General features: G+C 31.8%; 1 protein-coding gene across 2 annotated transcripts in view; it reads right to left on the bottom strand.

Annotated features, from left to right (window-relative positions):
* The window catches only part of LOC123693510, a 44,576-nt gene that overhangs the window by 6,673 nt on the left and 10,576 nt on the right, over window positions 1-27,327 (bottom strand). Inside the window, exons 1-2 of one of the 2 annotated variants that reach the window (XM_045638665.1) lie at window positions 10,259-10,391; window positions 1,122-1,288 (exon numbers count right to left, since the gene is read on the bottom strand). In XM_045638665.1, the coding sequence (XP_045494621.1) occupies window positions 1,122-1,288; window positions 10,259-10,321 (230 nt within the window). In that variant the 5' untranslated portion in view covers window positions 10,322-10,391. Of the gene's footprint in view, window positions 1-1,121; window positions 1,289-10,258; window positions 10,392-27,327 lie in introns of those variants that run through there. The other variant, XM_045638655.1, reaches the window with a different exon arrangement.

Genomic DNA, 27,327 nt, shown 5'->3' with positions numbered 1-27,327 from the left:
TGCGTTGGAGTACTGAGTGCTGTTACTGCTTATTCGTGGAATATTTACCGCTGGTCTCGTATTCCATTTTCACTATAATATCGATGGTAAAGCATTGTAATCGAATTTGGTTGCGGTCGGATTCGTACTTTATGTAGGTACCTACACCAACAGTCTCCGTCTCTAATATATGATTTCAGAAAGACCATATTATACAAGACTACAAATGGATATGTCAATAACATATAAAACACACAACTGTAACGATACAAACTGATTAGCAAAAATAGTTTGGAAAATCCAAAAGTGCACGCCTCATAATCTCATCCTTTACAATAAAATTGATTATTTATAAAGAGTACACTATAAATATAAAAAAGAAATAAAATAAAACAGTTGGAAAAGTAAAGAAAGCGGTACCGTAATAATTGAGCTATTTTTCTTGTGGCTCCACCTAGATGTGAAACTGCGCAGGTTTAAGGGACTGACTACCAACTTATTTTTTTGAACCTTGGCTTATAGTATAAAGAATCGAGTTATATTATAAACTCGATTCTTATTTTTATAATTTTATTTTTTTTTATATTTATAGTGTACTCAAGTACACTATAAATATAAAAAAAAATATAAAATAAAGAATATAATATATAGATATACTAAAATTATGGAGAACAGTCGACATTTTTTTTTTGTTTATTTAATAACAATTAAACCACATCGAATCAGACCCTGAAAAATGAAAGGGTTCTATTCCTGAGCATACTCAAGCGTAAGAGAAAAAAAAGACTCGATTAGTAAAGTACTTCGGTCGCTATCGTGTTAACAAGAAAATCCTCCGCACATACAGACACACGGACGTCCAAGACAGAACTTTTTTAAACTGTTTTTTAACTAGTTTAAATAACAAAAATGACATCAAAAATATCATGAATGTTAAAAATAGTGTTTTTTCTTAATATGTGTGTGTATGTATTATCTTACAAGTGCAATGTATGATACATAAAGACATTTTAAGTTTGAAAAATCAGATGTTTTGCGCGAAGTGACAGTAGTACCCACCTCAACGCTTCGCTTATGAGGCGTGCAATAAAACACTTGTGTAATAGTATTCCATTAAAACTATTGCATACATAAGTACATACTTTTTACACGTGGGAAGCACTAGCTGGCTAGTCTGTTTAGTTGCTTCGACGCATGTTCGGCGAAGCCTCCGCACTCGTTCGCGAAGCTCCGGGCAGTCATGGGGCTGGCCGATGTGGATGAGCAAGTCACGGAACAGTGCCAGCTGTACGTTGATTTCATTTATTAACTGTAACAAATGAAATGGTTTTCAAGTTTTCGTACATAAATTGGAAAACATAAATGGACAAATCAATTTATTCAAGTTAATATAATAATTGTTGAGTGACCTAGTACATTCCGCTGCCGCTATATATAATATTAACATAGTAATAGAAATATTAATGCGCATTTATACATTAAAACATCATGTAATAATAGTAACCTATTCGCTTTTACCAATAACTTTATGAATATTAAAGCATCATAGATGAATAATTATAATTATCAATACCTAAACACACATTAAAAATGCTTTCAAAATCATTGTGTAAATGTGTAAAGCAATGATTAATATCTTTACAACTTCAGGCAATAGACGCTCGGATTCGCTAATATTTGTTAAAATTCCGCAAATTATCCTCTCTAGGGTGATATGCAAATCGGTTACCGTGAATAAATTTATGAATCTATGCCTGATGCCTATCTATATGTATAATAAGGATTAAATTCTTCAGGTTATAATCTCGTTTATATTGTTGGAAGTAGATATTAAAAATGTATTAAAAATGAAAAAAAAGGTAGCGTAATTAAGAATTAAACAGGGCAACCTTTAGGCTCCCGCAGTTTCACGTGAGACCTTCTTATTTATTTACCAAAGTAAGCCAATTGCAGTTCGTGCGAAAGTAATTTCACTCGAACGTTGTGATTCAGTGAATATTATATGAACGAAAATGGCTAGGTAATTAGAGTTATTAGTCCGGAGGTCTGGCAACGAATTATTATATTAGGCACCTGTTTTATAAAGCAGCGCAGTGTTGCGTAGTTTAATTGTTTCATTCAATAAAGCACCCATACCCAAATTGCTTTATCGAATAGCTGGCGCACATATTTACTATATGAAATGCAAACATGAAATTCAGTTTAACGTAATCATAACTATCGATTGGTTTAATTGAAAGTAAAATGTGAGTAATTCATATTCTAGCAATTATAATTTGTCAGTTAATTGCTTATGTGTTTGTATATATTATTTTTATGATAACTTATTGAAGTGGAACTTCTTTAAGCGCTTTGAGAGTAAAATTTCAAAGTCGCGTCATGGCAATACCGTCACGTCATGGTGTAAGGCGACGATTTTGGTATCTTTGAATCTTGCCAAAAAGTTCCACTTCTGACATGTGTGCTCGGAACACGCGCTCTTTTTTATCTATGAATATATTTACTAGGAAGTTTCTTCCTCATAAATCTCCACCAATATCATAATGATCAGCACATATTTGTTCCCCCTCCTATGAGGTCTTAGGTGACACAAATATGTATAAACAATCCATCACACTGGGCAAGTGCGTGCTGGCAGATGTCACATGTCGTTGAACTTTTTCGTTTGTGGACGCTACTATTTCGTTCGGATATTTTCTTTCATCAATTGGAGCATTATGAAGTGGATCATGTGCACATAAATTGCCAAATCCTATTATCTTGAACCTACGTTATTTTCATTGAAGTGGAAGGCATTAACGCGACGATACCTCTGAGAAACTTCTGCTAATTAAAATAATAAAAAAAAAACATGCCATCCAACTGACAACGACATGCTCATATAAAAGATATAATTCTATATTATAGTATCTACCTAGTCTTATTTAGTACAAGTAGTCTCTTATTTCCTTTAGCATTTGAAGTGGTATGAAATAGTTTCTTATTACTGTCTACTAACGCGCCGTGATCACTTACAAAGCGTGCCTGATGCCAGTTGGCAATAAACCAGAAACTTATACTGCATTGAAACTTGACCAAAGATATCGTTGAGTACATTTTGCTAATACATATCTACTTAGTTTCACGCTATGTTTCACGTACTAACTTTGATATTATGTTTTTTCACCTCTTTTAGGCGGTAAAATTTTCAGCCAGCCCAATAACAAATTTCTTAAAATGAGGAAGATTTTCATTATTTTTCTTATATTATTTATATATTCATAGTTATTATCACTTTTCATTAGATATGACATGTTCTAAATTTTAAACGCGATTTGATACATTTATTATTTTGGACATTTTTTTAGGGTAGATACAGGTATGAAAAGACCGATTTGAAGAACCCATAAAAAGAGCAAAGCAATCAACTCGTACAATAAAGTGCCTAATATAATATTTTATAACATTTAGTTGATCCTTTGTGCAAGAGTTCTCCTCCGAGCGTAAAAGGAACATTTTAAAATATTTTTCATGAGCCCCTTTACGTAAAAGGTATGAAATATTGCTTTTGAAAATGTAAGTAAAACAATATTATAATACTCATTGTGATAGCCGATTCATTATCACGATGTATAAATAAATTCTATACCGTTTATTAAAACTATTTTCTTTGGTTTCTTACGGCACAATAGACTTGTTGTCAACTAGTTTGAAAAGCAAAAAAAAAGTGTTAGGACGGGACTAGGTCGGGTGCTTTCTTTTAAAATTTTAAGAACCGATACAATAAAAATAACACAGCTCAACAAAAAAACAATTTTTTTTTGTTGCCCTGGATATTTCTACAGATTTATATATTTCAAGTACCCAGTTTGTGAATGTAATCATTAAAATTATTTAATTGGCTCTAGTTTTTTTTTTATTTGGATTTTCATATATAAAAATTTCTTACGGCCCTTCAGAGTACGGGTTACTAAATACTAACAAGTGTTTATTTTTAGGTGAATTACGTTTTCTGCACATTTATTCGCTCAGACATAACCCTATTCTATAAAACTGACTGTAGAATATCAGAATAATAAATGGTTTCTGTAAAAAAACATTTTTATGAACAACAATGTTCGGTTTGTATTGAGTTAAAGAAACCCAGTAGCACTTGGTCAGCAAAGTGGATAGGTATACGAAATTCCCTTGATGTTTTTATTAATAGAATTAGACAAAGCAAATTCATTAGGAATAATTAATAAATATGAAAATTTAGGCCTTTGAGGGAATCTAGAAGTATAAGAAGAATACACGATGGCCCTACAGGACGGGCGTGTCGACAATTGATAAAAAATGAAAATTTAACAAAATTTAATAACTGATGGTGAATGTAAATAATGGAGAGATATAGTATTAATTAATTTAAGATTAATTTAAAACACCAAATTATAAAGAAATGGCACAACAGTTGTTTAAAAAACTTCATTATTTTATGAGCAAATACGAGCATAAAGCTACACTTTGCCCACAGTCTCCTGGATAGATATCCAGTAAATCTGCGGAATTTCTGTGAGAAACAGGAAGAACACATCGAAAAAGAAGTAAAAATTATGGAATAATGGTATCAGGGTATATGGGATCGTCACATGATGGCAGATTACTGATGGTCCATAAGAAAACTATTGTCCCAAAATTAACTAAGAAGAGAAGCTTATAAAATCTATTTCCTTGTACTATTTCATAAGTTTTAATGATTTTTCTCTATTTTTATATCCATTTGAATTAATTAAATACTAAAACAAAACAATAAGTAAAACTTTGTAATAAATAAATGATGTAAAACAAAATATATACCTTCTATTTCATGCTGCGTTTTAGAGTCTAGTAAGAAAATTAGGATAAAAAAAAACTAGAGCCAATCTACCAAAACCATTAATAGTTCTATATATAAAATGCATTAAATTATTCGAAACCACTTTCACATCCAGGGCAACAAAATCATTGTTGACCAGTGTAATATATTAAACTGCTTTGATATTTGATTTTATTTAGGTATGTAAACTAAAAAAGAACAAAGTTGTATTAGACCTAAAGGAAGAAATACAGTGATTACATAATATTATTAACAAAAGCTTAAAAGATAAAAATGTATTTGTTGAAAACTGGAAATAATCTGGGACATAAATTTTAAGGGATAAATTCAATTAACATTTTATACAAATAGGTTGAGCTGAAAGTTTGAAACCAAAATTACGTAGTTCCCTAGGCATAAAAGGGTCATCTTTATTTTTAAAAGTGTAGTTTCAGATCTCATCTATTTGAACAGATTTATCTAAATTATGATAAAGGAGTATAGAAATCAATATTATGTTTGTGGTTATAGGCTCATTTATCAATATGTCACGGAGTCGTCTTCTGCAGTATTCGTCGAGAGAAATAAGCTTTTTATGTCGAACGGTTTAGTCTCTGTCAATGCTCGAGGAGTTTTTGTTGTAATAAAATAAAAATATAGCCGAACATTCATGAAAGATGATATTCCATATCTCTATGTCAAATATCCGATGAGCATTAGTGAAAAATGATGCATCTTTTATTATGTCCAAATGTGCGTTCAGCCAGCGTATGTTTATGCGATATTGGCAAAATTATAGTGGCCATTTTTATACCAAAAGTCAAAACTCTATAATATATGAGTATCTATTTGGTATCTTTTATGAATAAAGATGCGACCAATGATAAATTTCTGTAATATATTATTGAAAATACTGTTATTAATAATGATTGAAAGAATAGATTTGTATCATTAAGTTTATTTATTTCTATTTACAAAATACATGCACATACTATAAACGCGTTTTTCTTATTTTTTAAAGTTTTATTCTCTCGTTAATCTGAATAAAAAAGTTTATTTATTTCTATTTACAAAATACATGCACATACCTACAATAAACGCGTTTTTCTTATTTTTTAAAGTTTTATTCTCTCGTTAATCTGAATAAAAATTCGTCTTAGTCAAAAGCAAGTAATTTTTAGATAAATACGTCTTAAATGCTAAAGAATATAATTTTCATAAGTATTGATTTCCAGGGGCTCTATGTAAGAGGCATTAGATAGATACTTATCTACTTGTTGAATTTTACACAAAATATCCAAGTCCATTGAAATAGATATTTAACAATGAATAAAAAAGCATTTTTAAAGTTTCATAGCTTAAAATAAACGTACTCAGTATACTCTAAGTTAAAAATATTCTATTGTATAAAATTTGCATGCATTAGCATCTCTTAAAAAATGTAATTGGGGTGAACGTAGCCCAGAATTATTTAAAAGTGCTTTAATTTTTTCTGTTTAAGTAAACATTTAACAGAAGTTTATTTATGTCAAAATGTTTCAATGTTGAGTTTGTGTTGAAAGGGTTTAAACGTAAACATATCTGTAGACTTTGTAATAACAATAACGCTGTATTTTACTTCCGTGGGCAAAATTAAGTTGTAACGATTTTTAAGCTATTGCATAGCTTCTATCGCGGGCCTTGAGCGCGGGGACCGAATCGAGAAATTCCGTAACGAAAAACCTCACGCTTCCCACTCCGACGGGCGGAGGTGTGGCTTGAAGGCATGCTATGCAATAGCTTTACCGCGGCAGTCCCCGAGTGCCACACGTCTTTTTTTAATTATGTTTTTAAATTCCGATAGGCTAAATTTTTAAAAGTAACTTAGGTTTAGGTCACGTTTTATTACTTTACTTTTTATTAAGTGCAGGTTTAGGTTTAATTATTAAATTGTAAATTACGGCCCCGAACAAACCTAACGAAAACAAACAAACGGCTGTAAAAGTCGGTCATAGAGTTACCTATGTGTTGTACTATTGATTTATTTTTATATACTCAGTGCGTTCAATCACTTTCTAAAACGCATGAACATGAATTTCAAACAAACAAAAAAATTCTTTGACTTGGTGCCAACCAATCCACCTTTAAAATCACATTCGAATGTATACGTAAAAAATATCAGTTGAACATTAAAAGTAAAATTCCCACCTTAAAGATTCGTATTGATGGAGAAAGTGGTCTCTTTAAATAATCTGAAGGAGTTGAATTAGGACGTAAATCAACATCAAAGTGAACGTATTAACGGCCGAAGCTGCGAGCGTAAAGCTAGTAATTCAATATTTATGCATTAGTTAAACGGGCCAATACACAGTCCATTAAGTTTCCATTGTGACTGCGTATTATCCTCTAAGTAATTAGCTATTATGCATTAATGAAGCCGCATAGATTTTAACGAATTTATAATAATGGAACATGTATTATTAAGCCTTCTAACTGCATTCATAATTAGAAATAGGATTAAATAGCCCAACAATTATTATTTAACATTTATCGCATATACCTCGTTAAACTTCTTTTAAATTAATTTTGACCTAATAAAATTATGAATTATGAAGTGTTTGTTATAAAGTTACTAGATATGTACGTCTAGATAATAGACAGTTTATAGTTAATACTCTATACTAAAACCTACTAAGTATAAAGCTGAAGAGTTTGTTGGAACTACGCTTATATCAAGAAAGTAATTTAAAAAACCGTACAAAAACCGATATACCACGTAGTAAAGTTAGACAAATCTATGATATTTGTTACGTATTTTGAATTCCAATAAAAATACCACAAAAATACCGATGTTCAGCCACGGGTTACTCGATAGGTCTAATTAAAATTGTGTGCTGTATGCGGTAGCGCGCCAAAAGGGAATTGCACAGTAAAATTGTGATAGATTCGGGTAGTTTGCGATTCAGACGCGGCTTACAATATGCATGCTCTTTTCTATTCAATAGTTTGGCTTTGGTGTATGAGATTGAAATTGAAACTAGATATTAACAGAGTACATGTTGTAAAGGCTTAATTTGTTTTCAGTTGCATTCAAGAATAGATAGTAAGAATGTAAAATAATTTAAAAACGTGTATCACAGATTTGACTTGCAATACTTATGATGGAAAAACTTCTCCTAAACTTAATTAACAAACTTTTGAAGAGTCTCAATTCGTGTTCTTTAGAAGTGTGTTACTAGAGAATTAAAAAATAAACATAAAACTTTTATAGTCCGTCCAATTTAGCCCGAAAAAATACAGGTGAAGGTTGCATAAAGATTCATAGAGATTTAAATTGAATTTAATCGCAGTAATTATCCCGTAATACTCGTGTTACTGCTATTTTCATTATTCGTTTCTAAAAAATTTAGGCATTTAAATGCTCGTTTGCCATAATCATTTTTCGTTCAGTATTTTCAATCAACTACATATTACTTTTCCTTTTGGTTCAACAACAGCTGCAATCATTGATTCAGGGTATCGGCTGAAGCCTGAAATATACATAGAAATTGTGTGATGCCTACAAAATTCACCTCAGTACTGACTACTGCATGCATACTAATGAGGTACAAACACTTTTATTCTTCTGCTAAAGCGTCGGATCATTACATAGCGCCTAGAGTTGTTTTTAAATGAGACGTTAAACGCGATTTCAAGGCTGTAAAAAGCTAAAGTCTACACTCTATAACGCATCGGATAACTGTTGCTCTAAAGAATACGAATATCAATCCTACTAATATTATAAATGCGAAAGTTTGTGAGGATGCTGTGTGTATGTGTTTTTTATTCTTTCACGCAAATACTACTGAACCAATTACAATGAAATTTAGCACACATATAGAAGGTAATTTGGATTAACCCATAGGATATATTTCATCCCGGAAATCCCACGGGAACGCGGGTGAAGCCGCGAGCGGAAAGCTAGTACAATTATAAAAATAAATAGAGAGGACATAATTCGAAGACATTTTCCTTGTTATGTACAAGTAGGTACTTGTCTATTAGAATGTCTCAAATTAAATAGAGAGGCGATAATTCACAGATCTTTTTCTCATAATGTTTTAATTTATTCATTGAAAAACTGATATTCCCCATTCTAGAGGCCTGCGAGGACCTCAATAAAATATTACGAATTCCTGATGATGGAATAGCACGCTATATACGAACATCGGCATTTTATTCGTTATAACGCGATGTTCACGCTATAATTTGATGTGAAATATTTATTTCTTGCGCCTTGGGAAAAAAATTTCAACTTAACGAAAAGTTTTTTGTTAGCAGTTTATTTGGAAGTATCTTCTTCGAATTTTGTAAGTTTACTAGGTGACCCGGTAAACGTCGTATTTCAGCAGATCCTTATCACTTAGGGGTATAAAAGTAGTTTATAATCAAATCTCAGATTTATCGAATATACCCAAAAATATCATATAAATCTGTGAATACGTTAAGAGAAGTCTGTTTTTTTTAATAATTTATTTACGGACTAAATAAATCTAAACAACTGTCTCATTTATCAATGTAATGGAAAAAAGAGATCAGTTATTTAAAGATACCCTAGCGACTCGCCCCGAGTTCGTCCAGAAATGAAACCCAGAAATAATAATATATAGCTTTCTACGGGTGAAATTATTTTTTAATTGATCATGTAGATATTAAATTAATCCATTTTGTCAAGCAAATGCTATTTCAAGTCATTCCTTTAATATAAATTTAGATAGTTATAGGATAGGACAAAAAATATCGTCTAATAATAATCATATAGCTACAATTTCATAAACTTATTAATCGAAGATACTAGTTATATAAAAGAAAACAAGGAAAAGGTTTAACGAAATTTATTTACTAGTTTATTGGAAGCGAGTTAAACGAGGAAGTGGTTCAAGAAATATATAAAGGAATCGCCTATTAGAGACCGTTAAAGCAATAAAGAAATGAATAAATACAGACGGAGAAAAGGAAAACGCTATTGCATTTAGATTTTCTAATTTTAATCTATACTAATATTATAAAGCTGAAGAGTTTGTTTGTTTGTACGTTTGTTTGTTTGAACGCGCTTATCTCAGGAACTACTGGTCCGATTTGAAAAATTCTTTCGGTGGTGACCAACAGGAGCGGAGTTACGCGGGTGATACCGCGGAGCGCAGCTAGTATTGAATATACTACCACCACACCCCGATTAGTACGGATGCCCTTTAATCTCTCCGAGAGAAATCAAATGTCATGCTTAAAGTTAAATTTATTTTTATTTTACTCTTTTGCCTGACCTCGTTTAATGTATTTGATTAAATTATTTTTGGGCACAATTTGTAGGTAATGTTTGAGTGTAATTTTACACCTAACACCTCTGTTTTTTCTTTGCCAAAATATTCATCTAGTTATTTCTTTATCCTATATAATTTAGATTATATATAAGTATGTAGTATGTACTTATGCATTCGCGCAACTTACCGTAGCTGCAGTGGGAGTGCTCTCATGGTGGTATGTCGACAGATGTCGAATTGTCCCCGCCATTCCGAATTTATGTTAATATATTACTGATCCCATTTTAATGGCTTGAAGCACTTTTTGATATTAGATTTAGTAAAACATATTAATATCTAAAGAAATCTGTCGATTTAATTGTGTGATTGTGTGTTAATTCTATAGGCTTATAGCTATTCATGTTCTATTTATGATTTTAGACTTTTTACATAGTTAATATTTCTTAGATTATTATCTTAATTATTTTTCACGAGAATTATATATTATTATTTTTAATATTTAGAACATAATCCCGATATGTACCTACTAGAGCTAAGATTTACAAAATAATTCTTCGTTAACTTAAAATGAAATATTTTATTGTAATGAATAAGTATAACGAATCCGTAAATTATCCCCAGTCAAAAAATGTAGCTGATCTCAAATATTGCTCGTCTCAATTAATGATCAAATAACCTTAAATAAGTTACTAACGAGAAGGATAAAGGGATATCACTAGAGAAGATTAGAGGATCGTCTTTAACCGGATAATCTGAGGGCGCCCTTATAACCTTTTTAATTAAGCCATTTTTAACGAAACCAAATTGATATTAATATTTATTATTTCATAATAAAATAAACAAGATACATAAAAATTGAAAATCATCTGCAATGCTATGAAATAGAAAATTTAAGGACAATAAAGAAGATAAATCGTCGGTCAGAAATTATGAATAGCCTAGCTAAGAGCGTAACACAAATGAATGCGGTTTACGCGGGAGTTTCGTCCCCGATCAACATGTGCGTTCCGTAGCGCTACGAACACGCACCACGCTCGCGTAGCGAACGCCCGCGCGCGACTGCCGCAGACCGCCTCGCCCGCGCCCCGCACGCTTCCAACTGTAATGATTGACAAAATATTTCACCTGTGTTTTCTTAGGGAGCAAAAAGCATTAGTAAACAAGTGGCCGTAGGAGGTACACACACATAGTATGTGTGCCATAACACACGAATATTAAAAATGTATACCGAGTTGTGTCAACATTGACACACTGCGGTCTTATCGCTGATTCAGATTAAATGACGCTTTTAATTAATAATTCCTATTATTTATTTTATTAAGCTCCGTTGTGTATTTATTTAAGGTCCATTTCAAGAAATTGCCGCGCCATAATATTGCATATCCGAGAATTTCTCTGTCATAAATTAGCCATAATTCTCATGTTTTATGTTCTCTCGCAAAAGGCGTATTATATTTGAATAGAAGGTGTTAAATAAGCGTGGCGAACGTAAATTGTCCAAATTCTTGGGACGACCGAACAGAGGAATTAGGGCGGTTGTTGTTAGATATAATATGTGTGTGCTATGTACTACAATCTTTTATGTCCTAGTCAAATAAAAATACCTTTGCGTGAGCAACTATGTTTTTAAAAAAAAAAAAATTTTCCCACTAAATAGTTCAATAATGGATGCTGAAATGTCTAATAATAAATTAATACAATATTCAATTTATTCACTACCACTTCCACGAATTCATAAATAAACCACGTTAGACATAATTACATTGCAATAATTTAAACATTATATACAAAATACGTCTATGTCAAAAAATGCATATTTCCATCGCTACCCAATAATGTTGTTGTATTAATGCTATAACTCTGTAAGCCCGTCGCTATGTGTTGTTAGCGAGTGGAAGTAATTATGTCAATAACTTTATTAGACTTGCACATACTGAGCTTTAGTATTTTACAGCAGTTAACTCATGCTATTATAAGATTATTAGAACCCTTTGATAACGTAAGATTAGTTATATGACATAGTTTATAAATAATAAAATAACTGTTCAACGTTTTGAGATTTATATTCGATTTTTCTTCTTGGTAAACCAATATTTTAACGAGCATGAAATTTTCCCTGAAATTGAAAGCATGCGACGTCTTTTCACGTATATTTAATTCATTATAACAAGAACTTAACACGAACACCGACACAAAGTAAGCGAAATAGAAAAGAAATATGAAATAAGAACACGACATTGAATATATCACGAAATATAATGGCAAAGAATTATATTTTATACGTTATATGTATGTTTTGTTGTTCTCTTATAAATATTAAACTGGTATGCCTTATCAATACCGTAACACATTTTGAACGCTTCATATTATATTTTATATTTCTTGGAAGGACTGGAATATATTACATTTCACGTGTCGAACGTATATTTTCATTTAAAAAGATTATTCTGGAAGCGTGTAGGGAAAACCGCTCAAGCCAATTTTTATGTCTGTGAAGAACCGTGAATAAATATTAATGTTGCTTTGTAGTTCAGGTGTATGTATTTGTAACTAGCTGTGTTTTACAAGCGGAAAAAACCACTAGCAAAAGCTTTCATCCCCATTTGGCTTATTACGATTTCTGTGTCTGGTCTTTATGTTGATTTTGGAAAAGTAGCCTATAAAATAAAAATAGTCGAAGACCCAGGGACATATTTCTAGAGAATCATCTATACATATAATAAATCTGTAGAAGGGTCAATTCTGTACATTGAAAATATTGAAAAAATAACTAGCAGGGGGTGTTACTGGATCGATACCAAACCCAAATATGTGATTAAAAAAATTTTTGTCTGTCTGTCTGTCTGTCTGTCTGTCTGTCTGTCTGTCTGTCTGTCTGTATGTGAAGACATCACGTGAAAACTACCGGTTCGATTTCGATGAAACTTGGTATAATTATACCTTATTATCCTGGGCGTAAAATAGGATACTTTTTATCCTGGAAAAATACGTAGAAAAAAAATAATCTTAATTTTTTAGTTTTATCCATAGACGTTGTTCCGTAGAACCGCGAACACACGTTGCGTATTATTATAGGCCTAGCCGTATTTGGGAATTGGGTCCAATAGATATTTATAAGATGTTATTGACAGAGGTACTCAAAATGGAGAAATAACCATCCACGCGAAGACCGACATCCGCGCGGACGGAGTCGCGGGCGGAAGCTAGTTTGAAATACTTGTATCAATACTTGTATCAACTTCTATATTCTTTCCAAATATAATTCGGATCGGTTCTGCAGTTTAGCCGTAAAAGCTTGACAGATAGATAAACTGGCTGTTTGTGAATAAATGCATAGGTACTTTTTTAAATTTGATACCTTTTATTCGATTTAAAAATTACTAAAACTAGGTAATTGAATAATAAACATTATACTTAATCTTAATATTGTATTAGCTAATTTGTAAACCTCGTCGCTAAACAGCCGTTAATGTTCGGAACTTTTCCGTCTACGAACTTTTCTCCTAACTTTCTTGCAAACTAAATCTTGCGTGAAGCGTGATAGGTATCTAAAGAGCCTTTTATATTTGAAAAAGATCTGATATCACTGTAAATTGTAAATGGGGACCCAACGGGGTAAGATTTCTCATCTTAAATAGACGTGATCGAGAAACATGAGATCAGATAAGACATTCTATGCGAAATAAGATATGAGACATCTATTTTTATATCCGACATTTTTTTCAATAAATTTTTAGAGCTTTTCTCTCTCTCTTTAGCTTTTAATTTACATATGAATGAACTATTATTAAATTATGTTCTACAATCTACACTATTAACATATATTTTTTACTTTTTTAAATAAAAGTTCCTTTAAATAAATGGCCTAGCAATAAAAACAGGCGCCAACCTATTAATGAAAATACAAGTTTTCTTCTATTGTTGTCTAAGGTGCACTTTAATCAAAAGTGTTTCCCTGAGATTAACTCTCGGACAGCCATTATATTTATGGTTTCGTAGCATTTGCAGCCATCATAAAAATGTCATAAATAGAGGGATATAATATTTATCTATAGTTCATGTCTTGTATGATGATATTAAAAACGTAATAGTAACAGCGTGATGTGAATTTATTAAATTCTTGAAGCATATCACTACGATTTCTTCGATTCGATTGAATTAAATAACACCAACGTGGTTTGTATTAAATAAACTAGACTCTACTTCATTTTGTTTCTCGAGTTGTGACCTGTGACGCGTATTAACACATTAGGTATCTACCTATTTATTTATACTGCAAATAAACGTTTCGTGACAGCAATGTTGATAAGAAAAGCCTCTACCTGTTGCGGGGTGTGAGCTTATAGTCGCGAATGGCTTAGTGTCGTTTAGAGCGCTAGGCACGCTATCTTTTGTTTTTCCAACTTCTATGTAATCGCGTGCGACCTTGATGCAACGAGCTAAGTCAGACAACTAGGACTTGAAGTGAATATTGTAAATTCACTTTCAATGCACTCTTATTGAGGCACTGAACTAGGTTATATATGTCTAATTCACATATAATCATTGTTATTAATGAATAAGTAACAAAGATTAAAGGAACCTTTGTGATTATAGTCGTGGCATCACAGGATAATCTACCGTAGGTTTCAAGAGTATTAACATTTAATTTTGATCCGCTCCGTTCCGTTGCCGTACACATAAAGAAACATTTAATAGATTCTAAATAACATTGTCTATATGTCGCAACTAATAACTAAATTGCGATACACATAGTAATTTTAATCTTACATGGTACCTATGTTTAGTAATATTGTACTACAAAGAGAATTCTTGTTGAAGAGCCGCACTGGCGTGTCGTTTAAATATTCATATTCATAGGATATAGCGCGTTTTTCTTTTTTGCCATCCTCGCTTTTTATGCGAAGAAATAAATATTAGTGTTGGGTTACGTTCCACTACAACAGAGGTATCTATTTCAGCGACTGAAAATTAGGTTATTAAATTGTTGAAAGAAATTATTTTACATTTATAAAGCAAACATTTGGGAGAAATATGATATTTATTTGGTAGATGTTGAATTCTTTACTGAAATGAAATACGTGTACAAATCAAAGTTGGATCATAAAAAATAATTCTGTCCCTTGTTTTAAATAAGTAGGTAGTTATATAGTATAATTTTCTGTTTTGCAAATTTACATGAATGAATCACATTAGGAATGATTTTTACATAATCCAGATTCCAACACTGATGCACAGTGGTCAGTGAGTGGAATAGTTAGATAAAATTATTATTAGTACTTTAGTGTGCGCACTACGGTACTTAAAGCAGGTCTATTCTCGCAACTAGTAGCTACTTTTGTTACGTGCTAATGGTATTTATCTCGAGCCGGTACGGTTTATTTATTTAACAAATATATTCGTAAAATTAATTGGGTGCTTACCGTTGAAATAAACACAGGTCTAATTAATACGATGCCGATGGCTGGCCTCGATATTTAGATTGTTTACGAGGGAACTTTATAAAGTTTGTGTTCAAACAACTCTAGCCAATACGCTCTTGGATATTGAAAGGGTTAAATCCAAACATAGAAAACAGATTATGATTTAATATATTATCGCAATCAGGTGGAAAAGTTTGGTAACGTAGTGTAAATAATATGTATATAGGTAATATCTACATATTATATACTCTATTAGAAGTTAAGAGACCGATCATACTTAGATTTCATTTAAAATAAACTGTTTTATAAAAATTTCCTTTCTCTACTTTTTGGGTTTTCGTTATTTTAATAAAACTAAATCGTTTTTAGATGAGAAACGGACGGAATAATTTTATAACTCCTGATTTTTTTTAAATAATATAAAGTAGATAGACCTTATTACCACTGTTAAAACTCTATTTAAATTTGCAGAAGTTTTATAACGAAACAAAATATTATCTAAAAGCTTTTAGCTTCATAAATATTCAAAGATGAATAATTTCCTTTGTATTAATTACTCTTAAATAAATGAAAAATATACCTATATGTAGTTAGGTACCATTCAATTCTCCAAACTGTAAATACTAGACGCAGAGACACGAAATGTCGAAAACTCTTCAAGGTATACATAACTCTCGAAGCTTATCTCATATTTGTATAAGCTATTGAGTCATAACAATGTTAACATCACAAGTAAGTCGTCCGCAGAGGTAACAAACACCTGGCCTGTAGCGAAGCATCCGAGCGGCCAAGCGGAAAGAGGTGGCACCTGGCAACCAGGTCGGCTAAATCAAACAACAAGGGCCAATCGTTTTTGCATGTGCCACCGAACCACGATCCCTGCTTAGTGATCCGAAAACTCAATACAAAGCGAGGGAATTGGCATTCATCATTTCCGTTTTTAATGACAGATTGCAGATTTGCAGTCAATCCAGCCAAGCGCGTAGGGTGCAAAAGTATTTAAATTCAATTATTTTGTGTTTATCTCTCGAAATTTTATTAACAATGGTTGTATATACTTACTAGCGGTCCGCCCCGGCTTCGCCCGTGGTACATTTTTACGTTTTCTCTTCATAAGAACCATCCTCGACCCTCGTACTTCAAGAAATGTAATAAAAATAAAATTAACGAAATCGGTTCAGTTGTTCTCGAGTTATGCAGTTACCAACACATTTTGCGATTCATTTTTATATTATAAAGATAGTATTTTTGAAATTAAATTTTTTGTAGATAAAATCTTAGACAGAAGCTGGATTCCTGAAAATTCGTTTTATTCAATTACTTCTTATTGACTCTAGAATAAAAGAATTTTTAGTGTACATACCTATAATGTAAAATCGCAATCACTTTCGCTACGCAAAACAGAATCTTATTACAAATAATTATGATTCGAAATAAAAGCTCCCATGATCTCAAAACTCTTTAAAAGAGGTGTATTATATTTTCATTGAAAATCAATAAAACGAATACGAACCATTACCGAGGCAAAAGTGCTTTTTAACAACCAATAATAGTCCCTGAGGCCTACCGTGTTTTATGTTTACGTTTGTATTATGTTTGTTCATGTTTTATGTGTTTTACAAATATTGTACAAGAAAGTACTCCTTCCGGAATTATTAATGCTCTGCTATGGCTCTACCTTATTTAATTAAATTATAATTTCGTTTCATTGTTTTATAGTGGTCCGCCCGGCGCAGCCGGTTTACGTTTTCTCTACATAAAAACCATCCTCGTTCTTCAAGGACTATTATTAAAAAAAAATAACAAAATTGGTTCAGCCGTTCTCGAGTTATGCGCTTATCAACAAATTTTGCGATTCATTTTTAAAGTATAGATTAAACCACCTCGGCTGTAGTAATGAAGAAACATAAATAAACTAAGATACTGTGGTAAAACCACAGGTAAAACAGTGTTATAATATTTTTGCGTAAAATAGAGGTGTGCTAAAATGTCACCTCGTAAATATAGTGACAAAAAGCATTTGGCACGAAAGCTATGCGTGCCAGTGACAGTTTCCTTTGTAAGTTTCATGCCTCTTTTTATTTAACTGTCAACTGACGTTAAATGCCTTTTTCAATATATTTATATCGCTAATTACTTTCTTTACTTGAGGAGCGTGAATTTGTTTGCAAAATATAAGATATAATATTTTTCTAGAAACTCTACCATCATCCAATGAAGACTTAATACGGTTCAGCGGTACTAAAGTGTACACAAAGACAGACAAGTCGATCAAAATTTAGATAAAATATATTATGTCATGGTTATTATTGTTAAGCTGTTCTGTGCTGATGCTATTCTAGTACATAAGCTTATAGCACTGACATGTATCATCATAATCCGTTCAGCGGTTTTTGTGTGCAAGAGTAACAAACATCTATCCTATATTACTTGCTCTGTGCATCTATCCACTTTTATAAATTAAAACAAACTGATGATAAATTTCATAAACAAATAAATTATAATCTAATATAAATACATACTCTATTCGTGAAGCAATCATTTAAATTTAAGTAGTATTCAAATAATTATTTATTTTAGACTCAATATGTATTCATGAATGAGCCAATAAGTTTTTAACTGTCCCCGTCTATACATTATCAAAATAAAAAGCCTCTTCAGTCTGAAATCGACCCAGCCATCACATAACGTTTGTTTCTGCCAACCTAGGTTTTCACATCGAAAATTTGTCTAATTTTATTGCTATTTTGGTTTCATACATGATTGCTCAATGTAAATATGAATTGATTTACTTCTTTTGCATCAGCAGTCAGCATAAAATTATTCAACTTTCAGTGTGAATAAATGGACATTCCTATTTTTTTCTGAACAAGTATTTTATTATAATTAAATCAAATTTTAAGGCTACTAAAAGCATCATATTACTATTATAATAATTACTAAAGTACTATTAAAAACGAATTTAAATACAACATGCAGGATTATTAATATAAAACATATTGCGTGTATTGCGTTAAAGTGAAAAATAATCTTGAGTTATTAAAATTCCTTTACTGGGTCATGTTTACGTAGAACTTTATGGTAGAGTCTCTACGTTTTGATTGTCGTGTTTCATGGCCTAATTAATTAACGTAACATTTTAAATTTTACTCAATTATAATTAACTAGCTTTCCGCCTGTGGCTTCGCCTGCTTTGACTGAAACCTAACAAATTACATACTAAAACTTTCGACGAGAATCACTCTATCTATTAAAAAAAACCGCATCAAAATCCGTTACGTAGTTTTAAACATTTACGTATATTATAAAGGGCGACTTGTTTTTATACTATGTAGTGATAAATTAAAAATTATATTCCGAAAGATTAGGCGAGTTATTATAATACAAGATTTTAACATAATAATAACGATAAAGATTAAAAAGATTTGCTCCCTTTCAAAAGTTTAGTTCATTCCGAACTGAATGATCACTTTTTTCTTTGAGAATGAAGATAAATTAATAATGAAGAACGTTGAAAATTTCTAAAAGGAAGTTGCCAACTTACTCATTGCAACTTTCTTTTAAACGAGACTTAAATCGTTTTTTTATTAGGCACAAGTATTATGCCAGTTGTTCTATTAGTAAAAATATATCTACCTAATTATTTCACATACAAATTAAAGTCTCTATACATTTTAAAATACAGATTTGACAATTTAATTTAACGATAGTTAATATTGAAGTATTTTTATTATAATGAAAATAATATAATATGATCTTCCTGTGAAGGTGGTGGTTTCTTCTCTCTTCGCTGTAGGTATGTCTCGTTTCCACGCCTAAACCGCTGAACCCATTTGTATGTGGTACAAAGTGGAAACGATAGATTTTATCCAGGAAATCCTACGGCAACGGGAATTACGTGAGTTTTCCTTTGACTACGCGTGCGAAACCGGAGGAGGAAAGCAAGTACAAAATATAAATACCAACCGATATCGGCATTAGTTTTGTTCGTGACATTCACTGAAGGAATTAGATTTACTGCCGTTCGTTTCGAGTCTGGGAATGTTTGACTTATTACAATAAAAACACCTGGGATTCTAGTTCAACTGATATGGAACAAATGCCCTAGTAATACTGCAACAATTCTTGGCGTTGTTTGTTTGTAGCCTACTGTAGAAATGTCGAATAAATGAATTTACCATTAAAAAGCTTAATTTTTTTTTATTCCATTGATTGCATTCAACTCGCTTGTAGTCGAGATTTTAATTATAATAAACATGCATAAGAAGTTTGCCTTCGATTAAAAAAAATACTTATACAATATTTACGATAATTAAAAGTAAGTACTAATCTTGTACAATGTAGAAAATCATTTGCCCACTTGCCCGTGGCCCACACGTGCCAAGGCCCGTGTGATCAAAACCTCGGCCGAAAGCTAGTATTCCTATATGGAAGTGTTGCTCTAGTACAAAAGCTTGAATAATATCAAAGTTCATCTAAATCCATTCAGTAGTTTTGTCTCGAATCTCGATTGATCTACAAACATCCAAAGTTTTGTGTTTGATATATAGGTAAGTTTTCAGTAAACTCCATCTACAGAAAAGCTAAGAACTCTTCCATACTTACGTAAAAGTTTTCAGTAAGCTTTGGTGTTTCTTGTGTAAAATTATAGATGGCGCTCTTCTAAATTGCGTGTTTCACTGGCAAGTTTATAGAGTGCGTCTATTTTCCGGTCTAGGTTTCCGCCCGCAGCTTCGCCCGCGCAGTCAAAGAAAAACCCGCATAGTTCCCGTTCCCGTGGGATTTCCGGGATTGCGTTATTTTCCCGGGATAAAAAGTAGCCTATGTCCTTTCTCGGGTATCAAAATATCTCCATACCAAATTTCATGAAAATTGGTTCAATAGTCAGTTAGGCGTGATTGAGTAACAGACAGACAGACAGAGTTACTTTCACATTTATAATATTAGTATCGATTAAATACGATACGAAGGTTTAGTTAATATTGTTACAATCCATACTAATATTATAAATGCGAAAGTAACTCTGTCTGTCTGTCTGTCTCAATCACGCCTAAAGTACTGAACCAATATGCATAAAATTTGGTATGGATATATTTTGATACCCAAGAAAGGACATAGGCTACCTTTTATTGCGAAATATGTACCACGGGTGAAGCCGGGGCGGACCACTAGTATAGTATAAATTGATCATTGAACTAAAACTATTCAATAAATAACTCCTGAAATTTTTTATTTAAATCAATATGTAATTTTTTAAATAATCAGCCCAAAATTAATATGCTTGGTGCACACCCCTGAATTTATATTTAATTAATTATTGTCATTATCATAATAGCGATGGGTGGGGCGAAAAATATGAGATAAGAACGTTATTTTTGTTATATTAAAACGGAAATAAAAGTAAAACTGAAAGTCACTGATATGCTTTAAATATTATACATATTAATTACCTTTTAAGATTACATATTATAGGAATACATAAAGTAATAAATAACAATAAAATAAAGTCACAAGTAGACTTATATAGTCATATAAATGCTCACACAACATCGAACTGAGACACGAAACATGATCCTGAAAAAATAATACCCGTTGTTCCCAAAACCAATAATTATTTTAGTAAAGACTTTTGTCGTCGTTATGAAACATAATATCCATATTCATTATTCTAATTCTCATCCAACTGAATTTCTAAGCTGAAAATCTTTCTAATGTAATTCCTGTGCATCCATCCCGCGATAATAGGCTGTTACAAGTTTGCCTAACGAGATTCCATCAAAACGTTTACTGTTCAAGTTAAATTACCAGAAGCTAATTTTACAGTGCTGTGATAGCCAATAAATTATGTAGGGAGGGTGAGGGGCTCATTTTTTCCACTTTAGTCGGTCTCAGCAAAGTGCTTGCGAATGTTGTAGAAGGTTGTATATCAGTCAATGTCCGCTGGACGTTTAAATTGTTACTTAATTTATTGTTTCTAATTCGCATCATGTAATTGAATACAGTGGGCATAAATGTGTTCACGCGTTTCGTGTTTTTATGTAGCTTTGTGTCATTCCCTTGCCTAATTGTTAACAATCGAATAAATATAGATACGGAAGCACTGCTCAACGTTGCTTGTGTTTAAATAAAAGCACAGATTAATTTAAGGTTGTTAAGTAATTCACTACAAGTTTATTCTATGGCACTTGGGCACGTTTCCTCACAGGCTATGGTACTTGTCTATGACTCTCGAATAATACCATAATGATCAATCACCGTTTACACAACCGATATGAGGGCCTTTCAATATAACGTTAGATAAAAAAACTATTTACTGATTGATATGGATTGTTTTGAAGATAAAACTGATGAACTGACTTTTGGAATATCGCCAAAATAAATTGCTATGCCTACATTAAGTCGAAAGACCTTATTTCATAGAAATTATTTCAGCTATATTTTGTTCTATTCATTACAAGAATGTGGGTACAATCGCTTTTTATTAAGGTCGTGTTATTCTATATAAGATATTTGAAGTCTAGACTGTAAGTACCCGATATAATTGTGTTGTAACATGAGACTAAAATATATAAAAAGAGCGGGAAATATGTTAGTATATTCATAACTTTAACATTAATAAAAAGTTCAAAAACTGATTGTAGAGTCTTACAATATTTAATGTTCCACAACGGAGCAATTTTTTAGTAGAATGCTACTAAACTTTTCTCAATGATTATAACGATTCTTGAAACTATTTTTAAAGCTTGTCATAATATTATCACCACGTGTTACTTTTCCATAAATTTGCAGACTTTGTTGGGATCACGAACCTTAATAAATTTATCCGCAGTCTAACGCGTTAACCCAACGGATCTTATTATTATAAGCCTATCGGTCCTTACTATCTTTTGAAAGTTTTGTATCCTTTTTGTATTATTTAATTAAATCACATTGGTTTTATACATAAAACATTAATAGATAGAGAAACGTTTTAGGTATAATATGAAGTAATAATTCCGATGATGTAGAAAAATAAAATTTAAAGAAGACAGACTAACATCGCGTAGGTAAATTAATCGAGTTTGAGTTAATGGAGAACTCTGATTTTTTGTAAAAATCCTTCTATTACAAAATGTAAGCAAAATAAAACAAGGGTCGTTGTAATGAATTAAAATAGTCGAAATCCACTGACGAATAAAAATGTCACGAACGTTGAAAGTGCCTCACTTTTGTCGACAGTGACAGGCAGGATTAGAAAGAATTGAATACTACGAAATATTCAAACAGTTGGAAAATAAACTTTTATTTTAAATGCATTGGGTAAAGGATTAAAGCCCTCGACGCTTCTTTTCATCAACAAAGCTTCAATTCAAAATTCAGCATAATGTTGTCAGCATTATACATCCATATTAATATTATAAATGCGAAAGTAACTCTGTCTGTCTGTCTGTTACTCAATCACGCCTTAACTACTGAACCAATTTGCATGAAATTTCGTAAAGAGATATTTTGATACCCGAGAAAGGACATAGGATAGGTTTTATGGAACTATGCGGGATTTTCTTTGACTGCGCGGGCGATGCCGCGGGTGGAAAGCTAGTAGTACATATACAATTGGGAATTTGATAATTAATTTTGATAAATATGTTATATCAAACATAGTTTGTGACGAGTGAAATTATTATTGTACCTTGATTAGCTTTGTTCATTGTTAATAATCTTGACGTTATTAAGCGATAGTCAATTACAATATTTATGACTTTGAGGAATTTCTTCGAATCACACACGCACACATTCACATTAATTAATTACATCAAATTATTATTCTATATTATACCAGCGGACTCGGCAAACATTATTCTGCCAGGACACCTTAATCACCTAGATTTATTAATGAAATGAACCTAGTTACTTTAAGACCTTTTTTAGGACCTACTAATACTAATACTAATATACAATACACGAATATTCAAAAACGGTAAAGCCGTTTCATTAGAGTTTGATTTTACACGGATTTTTCTGGTGTAACGAATTGTAATAATTTATAGACACCGTGGATCGCTTCCTTGGTACAGTGGTTGAACATGACTCGTGAAAGTAGCGTCGAGGGATACAAGCTTTGATATGCAGTGGCCAGTAATAAAAATAAAAAGTCTAGGTCCGACAGGATGCAGAAGACTGATCAGCTACTTGTGGCTAAAAAAAGGGGAATTCACTTTTTATAACAACTGAGAATAATTATAACAACAAAAATATTGTATCTGAAAAATTTCACAGTTTTACTCTATTTTTATCAGCGTATCTCTCTACAAATACATTATTAATCTAGCTATATTTGAATATCGACATTTACCTATGACTCTTCGATTCTTATCAATTTTTATTAAAATTCACTGAGGCAACAAAACAAACAATCGAAAATAGCGCTGAACTTGGCTGGAACAGTCCTCATTACCAAATAGATTAATGAAATGGTTCGAGGTAAACTTTCTTATACAAATACTTGTTCGAAATACACTTCCGTTCCAGAGAATACATTAACGTCTCCCAAATCTATTTTAAATACTAAAACTGGAAACGTGTAAATAATTGAGTTTCAAGCACTTATATTAGAGTAGATTGCTTTTATATTGCATTTATTAACACACCGCATGTGTTAATTACACGTCGAGGGAAAACGTTTATAAACCAATTACAAATTTTACAGTATCAATAGATAGTAAAAACTTTTTAATATTGTCCCGTTTGTATATTTTGCATTTAACACTCTGGAACATTAAGTATATCAAAGTATATAACATAATTTCCAACAATGAAAACGGAAGAATAGATCGAACAATGCGTGGAGTACAAACTTTCTAATCTTCACCGCCAATCGGCTTTTACTTTCTTTGAAAATAGTTATATCATTTCTCCAGTACTGACATCTAATTCTGGAGAAAAAGAAATAGTGAAACCACATAAATTTGAACGCCTTCATTCAAACTTGTCGTTGGTTGCGGCCATGAATAGTGTTCGGAGTTCGGACAGATTGCGTACAAAACTTTGTCGATTTAATTCAAACCATTCGTCTATGAGTATTTCTTGACGAAACTTGAAATGAAACGTTAATACGGTGGTAAATGTTAAAAATATGTAATGACGATTCGAAAGTGCTTCTAAAAGAAGTCTAATTGAATAAATAAATGTTTGAGTTTGAGAATATACGCACTATGCTCATTTTATGAAAGCTGTTCTCATTTCCAGAAACTCCCTTTAGACAAGTAGACGAAAGAAGCACGTAAATGCAAAAATTATATTCATATTTAAGCCATTTTGATTCGTTTTTTTACTAAAAACACTAACATGTATTAAAATCTGTTCAATGAATGGTAATTAAGAGAAGCTATGAAGTTCATCCCACGTTGTATCATATTTGCTGTCATTTGAGAGGCGAAAAATATTCCAGTGTCTTGTGTTGTAACGTGAAAAACCTCTTAACTCCTTTAACCCACTGAAAATGGAAACATGTGAAGAGGTTTCACGAGATATACGGGTTTACCAAAAGCCGTTAAAAGGGTAAGGCCGAAATGGCCGTCAATCTGATATGAGAAGTAAATAAATAACATCGTTAACATTTAGTGCGATAACCTCGTGAATTTGGAAAGTGTGTATAACGTCAGAAGAGCGATATTAAAATATTAAGTATTACTTAAGCAATAAGTAATGTACCGTTGCAATGAAATGGCTATAAATGCTAATGCTCTATCAATACCTGTAATATAAAAGAAAATTACTTACCCGCGTGGTCTTAGTGAGATAATATTTATAGCCTATATTACTCGTGGATAATGTAGCTTTCGAATGGTGAAAGAATTTTTAAAATCGGTCCAGTAGTTTATGAGCCTATTCATTACAATCAAACAAACAAAGTTTTCCTCTTTATAATACATAATATAATATATAAGTGTAGACTAAGCCAAGATCTAGACCAGTTCTTTTTTACAAACTTTATTTTAATTTTCCATGCAAATGAAATATTGGCGAAATAGCATGTGATAATTTTTTTTATCTTAATCATTTATCACCCAAAGTTCGCTATATCGTAAATGAGCATCTAAAACGAAATTGTATTGAACTAATTCAATTCTATCTTATAAATAGCTTATTCCATACAAAGTGATCATACGTACCTACTCTCACAATCTCTTACCTCATGAATTTTTTCTCAAAATCTCCCTTTGTAACGATTGCAATTCGCAGATAGTAATCATGTAGACGTGGAAAGTAGATGTAATATGAATTTTTAAACAAGTGAGAGCCAATTCGATGGACTTTAATAATGTAGGGAGCTGTGTCAGGCGACCGGGGGACGCTTCTGAATTATGAAGGCCTTCGTACTACAGTTTTCATTCGCTGCACGAAATCTGTGCTCTCTTGCAGAGTAAATCATCGAAATTGGGCACCGAAATGTCGCCCTAGAGAATTTTTGACCAACAATATTTTCGTATGCGTTTATGTTAAGTTGAATAATTAATGCGGTAAAAACAAAAAATGTCATAGATGAACACTTAACTCGAACTTACTATAGTTATTCTAAATTGCTACAAACTCTGTAATATGTAGAGTTTGTAGCGAATATAGGAAAATATAATTTTAACTTAGTGCATACTTTCTCCTAATCTGATGTGATAAATGATAATATTTATTGCAATTGCTCTTGCTATTGGATAAAGGTTCAATAGTATAAGTCGATTACACTATTAAAATTGAACTGAATTTTGTGTATGAAAAAGAGATATTAAAGTAGAATTTTCTTTGTGGCTGAAAAAAAAATTGAGAGAAATAAATTAACATCTTATTGAATTGTTTAATTTAAATCGTTATTATGCGTAAGAGTGAAAAATATATTGAATATCTGCAAAGCAATTACATGTGTATCATCGTTTATATAAGAGTAGGAGACTCTCGTCAGCAAAGTAATTTCCACAACCTCTTTCATTAATGCCAGCAATTTGGCTGTTTATTTTCTGCTACGATACAACATTAACTGTCCCTTTTATTTGGACTATGTATACCTTTGTACGCTTTCCTCGGCCTATTTATTTTTCGCTATATAATGTGTTTTACAAAAAAATTCCCAATCGTGCCAAGAGACATTTATCTTCTTTTGATTGTATCAACCTTATACATCCCCTTGATGTATTCTTTATTTTACTTACAAAAAACAGAATATATAAAAAGGAAAATATATTTCATTGCACTAAAATAACCTTTATAACCGGCCGGAATGTAAAAAATTCACATTTCGTGTTTCTGAAACGTTTTACAATAGTAGTATCAGAACAATAAGCCTGTTCAATTTAAAAGGATTTATACACAATTTGTTTAAATAAAATTGCTATCCTATATAATATATTATATAGCCATGAATTTTTGATGTTAGAGCAATAGCAATGAAAAACTGTAGGTAAATATTAGGAAAATGAATATGTTTAGAAAAAATAACAGATTCTTTGACAAAGTAAAGGTTTTACTGATTTTAACGCAATTTAATCATTACAGTATTATCCTGACGTTTCACACTCAGCGAGCGTTGTTAAAATCCGTTAAAATCTTTAATTTCTAAATGTTAATACCTACTCGTGTAAAATCAAACACGAGTCTTAAACTTTTCAAAGCGAAATTGGTGAAACCAAAACGTCAAATTAGCTTAAAGAGGAACATAGACTTCACACTACGTTTGCTTTTGTCTACATGAGGGGTTGGGCTGCATTATACGAGCGTGGGCTAGCATAATATGTGATCATGACGTAGATACTGCAGCCGGCTAGCCCACATAGCAACGGCTGTCGATTCTAATTAAATTTTATAT

Source organism: Colias croceus, chromosome 1 (genome assembly GCF_905220415.1).
Source record: "Colias croceus chromosome 1, ilColCroc2.1".
In the NCBI taxonomy this organism is placed as follows: domain Eukaryota; kingdom Metazoa; phylum Arthropoda; class Insecta; order Lepidoptera; family Pieridae; genus Colias; species Colias croceus.
This window is presented reverse-complemented; position numbering and strand designations above follow the sequence as displayed.